Source organism: Gastrolobium bilobum, unplaced genomic scaffold, assembly GCF_033153095.1.
Source record: "Gastrolobium bilobum isolate Gb01-03AN ecotype WA unplaced genomic scaffold, APGP_CSIRO_Gbil_v1 utg1842, whole genome shotgun sequence".
NCBI classification, from domain to species: Eukaryota; Viridiplantae; Streptophyta; class Magnoliopsida; order Fabales; family Fabaceae; genus Gastrolobium; species Gastrolobium bilobum.
This window is the reverse complement of record NW_026897941.1, coordinates 103,551-117,141: the sequence shown is the minus strand read 5'-3', so window position 1 is coordinate 117,141 and position 13,591 is coordinate 103,551. Positions and strand designations below refer to the sequence as shown.

The 13,591-nt window shown below is 31.5% G+C and overlaps 1 protein-coding gene and 1 long non-coding RNA gene across 3 annotated transcripts; both read right to left on the bottom strand.

The window, feature by feature from the left end:
• Window positions 1-247: 247 nt before the first annotated feature.
• LOC133311626 (uncharacterized) lies at window positions 248-2,949 on the bottom strand. 2 transcript variants are annotated; one of them, XR_009751568.1, is made up of 6 exons: window positions 2,628-2,949; window positions 2,256-2,329; window positions 2,069-2,148; window positions 1,747-1,810; window positions 1,527-1,627; window positions 248-615 (listed from the first exon to the last, which is right to left on the bottom strand). It is a non-coding gene; the product is annotated as an uncharacterized LOC133311626 (long non-coding RNA). The 2 variants fall into 2 exon arrangements; XR_009751569.1 differs by having other exon boundaries at window positions 248-600.
• Window positions 2,950-8,749: 5,800 nt separating this feature from the next.
• On the bottom strand, window positions 8,750-13,591 carry LOC133311627 (eukaryotic initiation factor 4A-3). The gene is made up of 8 exons (XM_061512703.1): window positions 13,224-13,591; window positions 12,574-12,814; window positions 12,398-12,478; window positions 11,432-11,539; window positions 11,232-11,351; window positions 10,899-11,066; window positions 9,368-9,454; window positions 8,750-9,146 (listed from the first exon to the last, which is right to left on the bottom strand). The coding sequence occupies exons 1-8, from the start codon at window positions 13,523-13,525 to the stop codon at window positions 9,033-9,035; spliced, it is 1,221 nt and encodes a 406-aa protein (XP_061368687.1). The 5' UTR covers window positions 13,526-13,591; the 3' UTR covers window positions 8,750-9,032.

The following is a 13,591-nucleotide window of genomic DNA, read 5'->3' as shown; positions in this document are numbered from 1 at the left end:
TTTCGTCGAAGATTTTCAACGGAAAATAAATGAAATTCCGTCGAAAACTTACGTACAGATTTTCAACGGAAAACAAATTCTGTCTCAAAATTTTAGAATTTTTTTTAAAAATTTTCTCTATAAAATTAATACCAATTTCTGTACTAGACCTGATAAAAATATATAATCAAAGTAAACAACAAATCAAAATGAAAAGTCCAAAATCAATACATTAAATGCACAAAAAGTCAATATCATATATTAGGCTAAGTATTACAAAAGACTTATACAATTTACAATGTCAATATACAATGCAAAACTAAGTTCATAATTCAACAGAACAACTCTCAGTCTTTTTTGAACTTCAAATCAATACATAATCCTTCTATTCCAACACATACAATATTCAACTTCAAGTACTCAAATCCTAGAGTGATAAGTTTTGTAGACTTAGGATCATAATCATCGTCTTCATACACATGAATCATGATTTTAAGTGGGTAAACTTGAAATATCCCTGGTCAAGACTCTCCTTGACTTGAATCCTCTTTGGCTTTTTTCTCTGTCTCTGACTATCTTCTTCTTTATTAGGAGCATCATCTTCCAATTTAAAACTGTCCACTGTGGGAAAAGTTCCTGATTAATAACATAATAAGTAACTTAAGAGACTAAGTGTGCATAGTTACGTTATATATATAACTTGAGTTATTATATATATGTTACGTTATATATATATATATAAAAGTTAAGTTAATTATAATATATATATATATATATATATAAAGTTAAACTAACTGAAACACTTATGTGGTTACGTTATTAGAAAAACGAGGAATGTGCAACTAGGGGAGGATAAGATACCCACTAAAATATAGAAACTTGATTCAACAAGGTACATGAATAAACTCAAGAATGCAACATAAAAAATAGAGCAGAAAACAAAAACATATAGTGCAGGAAAAAAAATATAGTCAAAGGAGATATATATTTGCCATTTATATGATACCATTAAGTACACAACATTGAAATGGCACCTTGATCTCGATAATATTATTCCATGCTCAGCCTAGGAAAGAGTTCCAAGGTAGTTGAGATTATTATTGAGCTTTGGTGCATGAAGGACACCTTGCCCCATTCACTTGACACATTATACTCTCAGCCCCATTTCAAACAACATAAAGGATTAGGAAAATAGACTCTCAAATTGATTCCACTCATGAGTGGATACTAAACTTCTATGAAATATTGCATTTTTCTTTATATTTTACCAGAGACATTACGGATAGCATTATGGTTTCGTAGTCCCTCAAAGAATATGATTGGAGAGAGACATTACAGTTTTCAAATTAATCGTGGTTTTCATTTTTTCCTTCCCAATGCAAGCAAACACAGCTCAAGCTGTATCAATATTTAATATAGTAAATCCAATATACACTTTGAGGGTAAACTTCCTTTATAACTAGTAACAATTCAGTTATCATATAGCACAACATATAGCACAACATATACTTCTCACAACAAATTCTTGTAATGACAAAATGACAAACCTTCGAAGAAGGTGCAAGTATCACCATATCCATGACAGAAACAAACGGAAGCCTTGATTGGAATGCCAGTGAATGTCACGAACTTAATTTTATTTATTTACCTGCATGATAAAAGATACAAGCAAAAAGGAATGTTGTTAATATATTGCGAAATCCATGGGTTTTTTTAAATTAAATTAAAATGAATGAAAAACAAGGAACACAGAGAAAAAATATGTACTCTTTATCATGCTGTCCACAAATCTTGCTCAAGAAAGCAAGGAAAATAATGAGTATAGCTAATCCTGCTAAGGAAAATTACAACGCAAGAATTAATAAAACTTTCATAGTTTCCAAGATCAAGATCAACCTTCAATGCAGAGAAAAAGAAAGAATAAAAATTCCAAACTAAAACTTCAAAGAAAAAATATTACAGTTATCCTCTGTAATTATAACTTAAACCGGCCCAATCACCTGAGTGAACAAACAAAAGACATATATAGCTGTACTTTCAAGTAAAATGAGAAAAAGGAAAAAAAAATTAGGTTACTAAACTAATTTACCTCACCACCATCATCTAAGACAAAAACCTCCCCATGCTCAAAAGGAGACATGGTTCTAGCATCAGTGTTCAGGTATGGATCTGCAAATCATAGATAATTTCAAATTAAAAAAGAAATTCTAACAAAAAAAGGATAAATAGAAATATTTTACATAACATAATAAAAATGTAGTGTATGATGATGTTACTTATATACTGCAAAGTGATGCACCCTCCTCCAACAATGTGCACATCAGCACCTCGCTCGTCAAGTGTCTTGTAGCTGTTAAATATCAGTTCCTAAGAAAGCTTAATTAATTGGTTACTAATAAACTTTGCAAATATTCAAGAAATATTGGCAACAAATGTGGTAATTAATTCAAATAATAAAGCACACAAGTAAAACTCATCTAAAGGTTAACTAATAAAAATGGGTATACATTGGAGTGTCTCCAACGCGCTCACCATCCCCAACTAAACAAAACAGAGAAATTAAATTAAATTATTTAAATTTAAAAAAAAATGAAAAAATTAGAACAGGACAGAAAATTTTGTATACATTGGAGTTACTTAGGACTTACGAGGAGGCCGAAGGCTTGGGTAACAATGTTCATGGTGATTGCTGCAACACGGCTGAAGATAGAGGGACCCACGATGAGCCATAGCTTCCGGAGGGTTCTTGGAGCCTCGATTCTTGGTGGCCAGACCGGTGGGTTCTTGTATCAGAGGAACAAGCGGCGGCATTCGTATAACTCAACGGTGCCAACGATGGGGCTTTGCCGGAAATCGAGGCGCAAGAATCCGAACTTGGCATCGATGGCGGACCCAGCGGAGAGAACACCCTCGTTCTCAAGTGCAGTGATGGGGGAAGAATGAGAAGAGGACAAAGGGATTGTGAATGTTAGGGCTTCTCCTCTCTGATGCTACCCATCATCGTGAAAAAATCAAAAGTGTGGGAAATAATTTCAGCCAATTAGGAGGGAAGGTTTATCAAATTTTAAAATTAAATAAATTTTAGAATGATTATATTATATGAGTATAAGGATAATTAATTTCTAATTATAAATTATAATGATATATTTTATGGTAATTATAAATATGTTGTTAACAATTTTGAGGTAATATATAAATTTATTAATTATTATGTGCTAATTATAAATTTAGTGCGATAAATCAAAATAAAAAAATCAATAATAATATATCAAATATTTCCCTTAAAGTTATACCAGCCCAATAAATTAATCAATTCTCCAATGAATTATATTTTCCAACATTTTATTTACGAACATTTTATCATACATCAAATTAAACTTAATTTTCTCTGTTAAATTAAAATAATAATATAAGATGAATTAATTTTATATATATATATATAATATAAATAGTTAGTGAGAAAAGATGTCAGCATTAATTAGTGGCAGACAAGTGTATTAAGAGAAGAAGAGATATAAAATTAAAGAAGAGGAGGAGTTATATATAGATGTGGTGTCTCACTCACCTAAAACTAGGTCAAATCAGCGCCCTCGTCAAATCACAATCTTATTAGGTAATTTCTCTAATTTTATCCAATCGATTGATTTTTCCAATTTCAGTAAATTAATTTAAGTAATTGGTTTCCTTAATTTTATTCAATCAATCCAATTGATTTGTTTTGAATGGGTCCATCTGACTCTCAAATTGTCTCTAAGACACCTATACACTAACAATTTCAAATTTTGACTTTCTAAAAAAAAAATTACACAAACAGATAGAATTGAATTTGAAAACCATTAATGCAGGTCATTAGTTCGATAGATTTGACTTTGCAAACCGTGGAAAAGACACAAATATAATTTTTTTCCTTTTTTTCAAATTTTTTTGACAGAATTCGTTTTCCGTCGAATTTCTTCGACGGAATCAAAATTCTGTCGAAAAATCCAAAAAATATAATTCCTTTTTCTTTTATTTTTTTTCAAAAGTTTTCGACAGAATTCTTTTTCCGTCGAATTTCTTCGACAGAATCAAAATTTCGTCGAAAAGTCCAAAATTGTAATTTCTTTTTATTTTATTTATTTTGAAAAGTTTTCGACGGAATTCCTTTTCCGTCGAATTTCTTCGACGGAATCAAAATTTCGTCGAAAAGTCCAAAAATGTAATTTCTTTTTCTTTTACTTATTTTGAAAAGTTTTCGACGAAATTTTTTTTCTGTCGAAAAATCCAAAAAATATAATTCCTTTTTCTTTTATTTTTTTTCATAAGTTTTCGACGGAATTCTTTTTCCGTCGAATTTCTTCAACAGAATCAAAATTCCGTCGAAAAGTCCAAAAATGTAATTTCTTTTTCTCTTATTTATTTTGAAAAGTTTTCGACGGAATTTCATTTTCGTCGAATTTCTTCGACGGAATCAAAATTCCGTCAAAAAAATCCAAAAAATATAATTCTCTTTTCTTTTATTTATTTTGAAGAGTTTTCGACGAAATTCCTTTTCCGTCGAATTTATTCGAAGGAATCAAAATTCTGTCGAAAAATCCAAAAAATATAATTCCTTTTTCTTTTATTTTTTTTCAAAAGTTTTCGACAGAATTCCTTTTTCGTCGAATTTCTTCGACGGAATCAAAATTATGTCGACCAGTCTACAAAAGTAATTTCTTTTTCTTTTATTTATTTTGAAAAGTTTTAGACGGAATTCCATTTCCGTCGAATTTCTTCGAAGGAATCAAAATTCCATCGAAAAGTCCAAAAATATAATTTCTTTTTCTTTTATTTAATTTGAAAAGTTTTCGACGAAATTTCATTTCCGTCGAATTTCTTCGACGGAATCAAAATTCCGTCGAAAAGTCCAAAAATGTAATTTTTTTTCTTTTATTTATTTTGGAAAGTTTTCGACGGAATTCCATTTCCGTCGAAAAGTCCAAAAATGTAATTTCTTTTTCTCTTATTTATTTTGAAAAGTTTTCGACGGAATTTCATTTTCGTCGAATTTCTTCGACGGAATGAAAATTCCGTCAAAAAAATCCAAAAAATATAATTCTCTTTTCTTTTATTTATTTTGAAGAGTTTTCGACGAAATTCCTTTTCCGTCGAATTTATTCGAAGGAATCAAAATTCTGTCGAAAAATCCAAAAAATATAATTCCTTTTTCTTTTATTCTTTTTTCAAAAGTTTTCGACGGAATTCCTTTTTCGTCGAATATCTTTGACAGAATCATAATTCCGTCGAAATGTCCAAAAAATTTGTCGAAAAGTTTCGACGGAATCCTTTTTCCGTCGAATTTTTGGACGAATAACGGATTCCGTGGAAAATTCCGTCAATAATTTCAACGGAATTTTTTTTCGTCAAAAATTTTCGTCGATATTAAACACTTTTCTAGTTGTGATTTCTTCGCATTAGTTTCTTATTTAAAAAACTTAATTCAAAATAATTTTTTATGGTATGTGTTATATTATTATAAGAATTATGACGGTCATGAAAATAATATAAATATATGTTCTTTTAACAATGAATTATTATATAGGGTTAATTTTTTCTGCAATTACTACAGATAAGTTATCTGCAATAAGCCCAATACGATGTCGTTTTGAGGCAGAAATAATGGTGTTTTTATAATTTTAATTTATTTTAGGATTTTTATAGTCTTTATAATTATTATTTTTTTAATTTTTCAATTCCAAAACAATATCGTTTTGAAAGTAAAAGCGATAACTTATCTACAGTAATGCAAAAATATTTTTGTGTATTATATATTATTTTGAATATTCTTCAGATGCATGGTACAAATTTAGTTGTAATTATAAATAGAGGTATATAGCCCAAATCTCACATGATAATTGGCCGAGATATGCAGCAGACATACATCCCTCAACAGTCAACACTTAAGATCATAAATCATAACTGTTAAAAAATTGGAGAAATTTTATTATTTAAACTTATTTGTTGAAAGTTTTATTACTATTATTTTTTAGTATTTAAAGTTTTATTATTTTTGTGTTAACAAGTATGCTGATTAAAAAATAAGCAGTAAAAGGTTAAAAAGTTAAAATTTGTAAGTTTTTAGTATATCAAATGATTTCATTTTTAATTTGATACTCAGTAATAATTTAACGTACGTATAAAATAAATTGGAAGTCTCAAGATAGAAAAGAAATTGGAAGATTTCATTGGAAAAAGGATAGAACTTAGTCAAACAACTAAATCTTCTATAGATCCCAGCCAATGTGATTTCTTCTGTATGCTGGATGCATGGGGTATGAATGCACTGATCCTATTGGCTGGAGTGCATGGACCCAATTCATGCCACAATACAAGTTTAATACTGTTTTTGGGGGGTTGGAAACTTCATGAGAAATGTATAACAGTTGAATAGATGGTTTGGCTAGAAGCACTGTAAAAAGAGGTTTCGCTTTGAAATGTCAGAAGGTAACACTCAGGAAATTAAATACTGACACAAAAACAGAGACATATATATATACACATACTCTAGAGAAATAATTATCTTGTCCAACTCTTGCTTTTACTTTATGGAACTTCATGACCCTGCATAAGGTGTTGAAGTATAACCACACTGGACACGCCAGTCAGAACATAATTTCAACAATTCAATCTTGAATTGAATGTTAATACTTAATAATAAGTTTAAGTAAAACTATTCGTGTTATCTATATAGAATTTTAACAAGAAGATATTTATATTATCCTTTTCAATATATAGAGAAAATATGACTGCCTGATTAATTTCATTCATTTTTAGATTGATTGTTTAATTCATATTAAAATAATGTAATAACGCTTAATATATAATAATAAATGATATTCTTAAAAATAATAAAATTGGTTTCAGTTAACAAATTATTACGTAATTTGTGATATTGTTTATCAAATTGATAGGTAGTAAGAAAATATAATATTTTCAATCAATGTGTAATTAAAAATTTATGAACAACGTATTAATTATATTCATTTTTTGTTCCTGATTTTCTTTTTATTTTGTTACATTTTATTTAATGTATAAATTAAATTTTATAATGTATTTTTTTTAGGTGGAAAATATTGTAATGCATTTTAATAAAAAGCTTAGATTATAAATATAAAATAGTAAGTAAATATAAAATGAAAAAATATTTTATCATTTTAAATGACATATTGTACCGTTTTATATTTATTGTCTCTTTCCATCAAAATAAAAAACAGAGTATTTATGTTATAAAAAAAAAAAAAACAGAGCATTTTCATTGTTCATTAAATTCTAACTTTTTATAGTCTTTTTTAATACATGACTGAAAGTGAAAATAACTAAAATTCCAATAAATTTGATTTATTTCTAAACGAAAATAAAAAAATATTACTGTTTAAAACAAAATATGAAATTTGTCATTATTACACAATTTGGAGGTTTGCAATCAACGTTTGTTTCTGAACTAATTTCGAACTTTTTTATTCTCTTTTCTCATTGAATGAATTAAAAGTGTAAATAATTAAAAAAATAATAAAATTCATTATTTTTAAAAAAGATAAATATAAGTGATTTTATTGAAGGAAACTTGGGACTTGAGATTCGAGCTCCCACTCAAAAAAAATTCTCACAGCACTATCCCATTTAGACATATCTAGGGGTGTAAATGGGTAAGGTTGGCTCGGCCCGGCCTACAGCTCGGCCTACATTAAGTCTGACTTGGCCCGGTCTTTCAAAAAAGTAGAGTAAGCTTAGTCTTTTAAGAAAGCCTTTTTAACAAATAATCCGTAGGCCAATTTTGCCAAGTCTAGGCCTTGTAAGCTGGCCTATTTAATTTATTAAAAATAAAATAATAAAATAATATTTATTTGTGGCATGGCAAAGTACGAATACCAACCCTAATTTTTAAATGAATGACATTCTCTTGTAGACTTTATTTCAACACCCAATAATTGTATTTTTCTTATTTTTCGCATTTCTTTGACTCTTTCTCTATGATATACATTCTAGAGCTAGGGTATTATGTTAACTCTTTCTTGTTTGTTATTTTTTTCTTATTAGAAGTATTAGTGCATGAATGAATGAAACCTTCTTTTCTCTATACAATTATTTCCTTTGCTTAGTATATACAGTGATAGACCTACAAGTCCAGGCCATATCGGACTTTCTTATTTTTAAAAATAAACCGAGCTTGACCTACAAATAAAGCCTTTAATAGGCCAGATAGGTTGAATTTTTTTTTACATAAGCTTGAGCCAGGAAGGCCAAAGCCCAGCCGAGCCCATTTACACCCGTGGACCACTCACTATATTTTTCCTCTTTCCTTCGTTAACTGGAGGATCTCCCCCTTCTCTCAGCACAAATCTGGAAACAGTGAATGAATTTGAGGTCCCATTGAATGAGAAGGGTATGGACGAACGTTTATTGAGGCTGAAACCTAAGTGAAACCCACAACAGCCAGGAAGAGATGCCGACTTACACAGATAAGTATTATTTTGCTTCCACCAAAATAGGCCATGCTCAGTTCAAAATCAAGCGCAGCACCCATCCATCATCCATTCTCACCTATGAATACACCATCATTACATTATGCATGCAACTGAAATCATCCAATAAGAAAATCTGGAACTTAGCAGCATCAGTGTTAAATCCAAGACAAAGGTTTGCCTTACAAGCATACCAAACTGAATTCTTGTAAGGCTTTCTTAAATCCCAGTCCTTACCAGCTAAAATAAGTTAACAGTAGGAAAATGTGTGAGCCAATAAATTAGCTAAATAATCAGAGAACCAAGTTAGAAGCATAAAATTAGAGATTCAACATCAAGAGTAATACATTAAAGAATGCAACTCAACACAATTTACACATTAATCTCAACTGTGTCAGCAAAGAAAAACACTAACACTGGTACAGTCGACCATTCTAGTAAAAAATTCTAATTGACCGAATCTCAGTACAAGTAACATCCACAAATATTCCAGAGCAAAACACCACATTAAAAAACTACTCCCTATCACAAGGTATGACAAACCCACTCCACAGCAGCATACCACATGACATTTTATATGAGATCCGCAACATTCATGGGCATTTCATCAATCTGAGTACTGTAATATTGTTCAATGTCTCTCAAGATCTTGATATCATCGCTCTTGACAAAATTTATTGCCACACCCTGCAAACCATGATTTGGCCAACTATAAGTAAATGTATACATATGTGTATATATAATACATACATCATAGAGCAGAAAACCCCAAATGGGAGTACTAGAAGGACAGGAATCAACAGATACCTCTTAAAGGAAAAAACGAAGTTTGCAGTATGAAAAACTAAGTGACTACTTAAGAGTCCTCAAACATTAGTTTGACTAGTTTAAAAATTCTATATAGATACCTTGCGTCCAAAACGTCCAGAGCGTCCAATTCGATGAATGTAAAGCTCTCGATTATTTGGAAGATCATAATTGATAACTAGGGAAACCTGGTAACAGAAGCAATTAGTTGATCAATATCAACAATTAATTCCTCCATATACCAACTCAAGGAATTAACGGAAAAATTTCACAATAAACTTTAATTCATATTAGCCAAATTGATAACAAAAGAATTTCATTTGACTGCATTTCTTAAGAACAAAATATAAATTGCTATTATATTAGCCTATAGTCCCATACCTTCACACTGCTCAAGACATTAAAACACACACAAACAAGGCATAAATTAAGAACAATATCTAACGGAAATAAAATTAAATATAAACTGACATATGATCAGCAAAGGAAGAACCAGAAATTCAGAGTTACAATGAGAATGCTAAAATTTTGTTAAAACCCTAAAATTTGAAATGCCAGGGCCTATTAACACTCTCTAAATACTATTTCCTATGATTGTTAGACTAAAAAGTCATTATACAATAAAATTAAACATTCATTAAGAGAATATTCACCCACTTCTCATCAAGTCAGCAATTATTTACTATATACCAGTGACTAGATTGGTGTAATAGTACCTCTCTCCAAAAAAACATGATTTTTTACTGCCACATAAAGGAAAATATTTGTTGCGAATGAACAAGATATTGAGGAATTGTCCATACGTAAAATCATAATTATTGATACCGGCCTTTTCCACATAAAAAGGGAATCTTTTGTTACAATGGAAGCAAAAGTACTATTGATTATTCAAGAATCTAAGTAGATTTGTTTTATATAAAGAGATATCAATGAACTTCTATAAAATGTAGGGGTGACACAAGAAAACACTCCCCATTAAACCACGATTAGCGAGGGTAGGAATGAGGGCATTCTAGCACGCAGCCTTACTTTTTCATATTTGCAAAGAGGCTGTTTTCCTGATTCAAACATTTGACCTTTCAGTCACAAAGGACTAGATGGTATGGGCTTCGCGATCCTTTCCTTCTGCATGAGGTCTTGTCTGTTATTGGAATGAACTAAAGTTTATCGTTTGCAATTACTTTTGTCATTGGAATTGGTTCCATTTTATTAAGTTCTAGGAGTGATTTCATTGTGCTTAGCAGTTAGCATGCTGTAGTTCCCAAATGGCACTATTCTTATTTGGAGGAATATTTTGTTTAGAACCATTCTGGCTTGAAGATTAATTCTGGAAAGAGTGGTTTGACTTTGACAGGTATATTTTAACCCTTTTTGGAGTTTGTTGTCTATTATATTTGCTATCTTTTATGATTGTTGTGATATAAATATTATTTTATATGCATAATATTATTTTTTATAATTAAAATTGGGAATGTAGGATGTTATGATCCGTGTCGATCCCATGATTTATGATCAAGCTACCCATTCTTATCTTAGGCAAGATCTCAATCTTGACAACCATAATACCACTGCTCCAAGCATAGATGGAAAAAAAAAAAAAAGGAAAAAAGAAAAGAAAGTGTAACAACTTGCCTGCTGTACATCAAGGCCACGAGCCCAAACATCTGTTGTTATCAGTACACGGGTTGTTCCAGCACGGAATTCTGCCATAATTGCATCTCTTTCTTTCTGAGGCATGTCGCCATGCATTGACGAGACGGTGAAATTATTATTACGCATTTTTTCAGTTAACCAGTCCACCTGTTCCAAGAGGATATAAATATTAACATCAAAAAAATGATAACAAGATAACAATGAGAAAATATAGAAAGATAGTACAGAATGTAATAATCTATTATTAGCATATTTTCAAAGTGAGATGAAATGGAAAGCCTATCCTACAAAACCTTTATAGTTTTCATTTACCTTTCGCTTAGTGTTACAGAATATGACAGCTTGAGTGATGGTGAGAGTATCATAAAGATCACAAAGAGTATCAAACTTCCATTCCTCCCTTTCAACGGCAACAAAAAATTGCTTGATGCCCTGTCATTGGGAGTGGGGCAATTGTGAAAATTTCCAGTTAAAAATAAAAAGGCACTAAGACAATGAAAACAATTGCTCACCTCCAATGTCAATTCATCACGTTTTACAAGGATCCTTACTGGATCGGTCATAAATTTATTTGTGATCTCCAATATTTCATGAGGAAGGGTAGCAGAAATCAAGACAACCTACACAGTAAGAACGTAATGATACAGAGACTACAATATACTTCATAATACTAATCACGCTTTGGAAAGAATACAGACAAGATTGTTTAACAAGTCTACAGCAAGAGCACCATGCACACACATCAATTCAGTAACTACGCCTAAGAATCCTGAAAGATGCATCAGTTCAGTTATAAACAGAACCACAAAAGTAAACTTTTGGTAATTTGGCCAGCACAACTTTAAAATCCGAATAAAAAAACAGGAATTATAAAACCTGTAAAAGAATCTCCTCACCAAGTCACTTCATTTAAGAATAGTGCAAAAATTAATTGATAGTGCTGGCTGCTTATTATGGAGAAAAGCAGCAACTCTATTCTTTGGTAAAAAGATTAACTTAAAACTCTCCCATCACTGATTTTAATTTTTAGGGGCTTAGTTTTCAATGAAAACAACTAATCCAAATCACAGACAAACAAATCTTCAACTTCCTTGAGGTTTTAGACTTCTCATATTCCGGGTCATCAAAACCCCATTCATACTTGAATTTCTGGCTTGATTTCATTGTCATTTCCCCTCATTGTCACGTCTATGGAAGATGTCAAGCCACTAAATCCAATTTTCAAACCAGTACATGCGCACCAGACACCTCCCATATCCCTATTCATTGGTAAAATTCTTCTGATTTGGAATCCTGGTTTGTTTCAACTTTCAATATCATTTTGTTTATTTTCATTGTCATGCCTTAAGCTATAGTCAAGACAGTAAATCTACATGGCAAAAACTATCAATATGCACCTTAGTTTGTTTTAACATACAATAAGATTCCAAATTGCAGAATCTTCATTCAAAATACATTAACAGAGACAAAAAGAGAACCTGAAGGTCTGGTGGGAGATATCTATAAACATCATAAATTTGGTCTTTAAACCCTCTGCTCAACATTTCATCGGATTCATCCTGTTATAAAAAAGAAAAAAAATATAAGATAGTCCTTGACAGCAACAGAAAGAAAAATGCAATCAAGTATTGGCAAGTGGAAGTAATGAACTCACTAGAACTAGCATCTTTATAGCTCTGGTGCGCAAAGTTCTCCTCTTGATCATGTCACATACTCGGCCAGGTGTTCCAGACACCACATGAACTCCATACTCAAGCTTCCTTATATCTTCTCCTACACTTTTACCTCCAACGCATGCATGTGCTTGTATATTTATGAAATCCCCAATAGCCAATATAACTTTTTCAGTCTGAGAGGCCAGTTCCCTCGTTGGTGACAAGATTAAGGACTGGACCCTGTTCATAAATCATAAATTGCAAATCATAAATAACACATCTATAAGATTATAATAATCTTTGAATTACCTTACTTTCGGCAAAAAAAAAGTTTTTAATTAAAACAAATTCCTTCATGAGAAAGAGCTTAAAAAACAAAAAACTATTATTTCCCACAAAATAATCTATTCCCAAACCCCCATTCAAATTTCTTGTTGTATTAGGTTTCTTAAATTCACACTATCCATTATCGCAGAAACATCAATCAAAATTCCTAATTAACCTAAAAAAATCCCATGGCTGAAATAAAAAACCCTAAACCTAGAAATTCAATACTTTTTTTTTACTCCCCGAATGCTTAGACAGATACAGTACCACACAATAAAAACACAAAACAAAAAAGGAAATTAAAGAAAAGAAAGTAACATACTCTCTGACAGAGGTGTCGACGACCTGGCAAACGGTGAGGCCGATCATGGAGGTTTTTCCGGTACCCGATTGAGCCTGAGCGATGACGTCACGTCCCTGGATGATTGGCGTGACGGCGCGTTGCTGAATAGCCGAGGGCTTCTCGAACCCGTATTGGTAAATTCCTCGTAACAGATCGTCCTTTATCCCCATCTCTTCGAAGCTACCGATCGCCTTTACGCCCTCCGTCGTCTCGAAGTCCAGATCCTCCGCCGCGTTCGGCGCTCGCCGCCGGTTCGCCGGCACCACCGAAGCTGTGGCCATCACCTCAGAAAGACTTTGGATTGATTTTTGATTTTTTTGGGTTGGATGAAGCAAAAGATGCGAAAG

Coding starts and splice junctions, on each gene's coding strand:
- LOC133311627 (XM_061512703.1), bottom strand. CDS start 13,525: ATGGCCACAGCTTCGGTGGTGCCGGCGAACCGGCGGCGAGCGCCGAAC. Junction 11,067..11,231: donor TCTGTAACACTAAGCGAAAG/GTAAATGAAAAC, acceptor CTCTTGGAACAG/GTGGACTGGTTAACTGAAAA. Junction 9,147..9,367: donor CTGGACGTTTTGGACGCAAG/GTATCTATATAG, acceptor CATGGTTTGCAG/GGTGTGGCAATAAATTTTGT.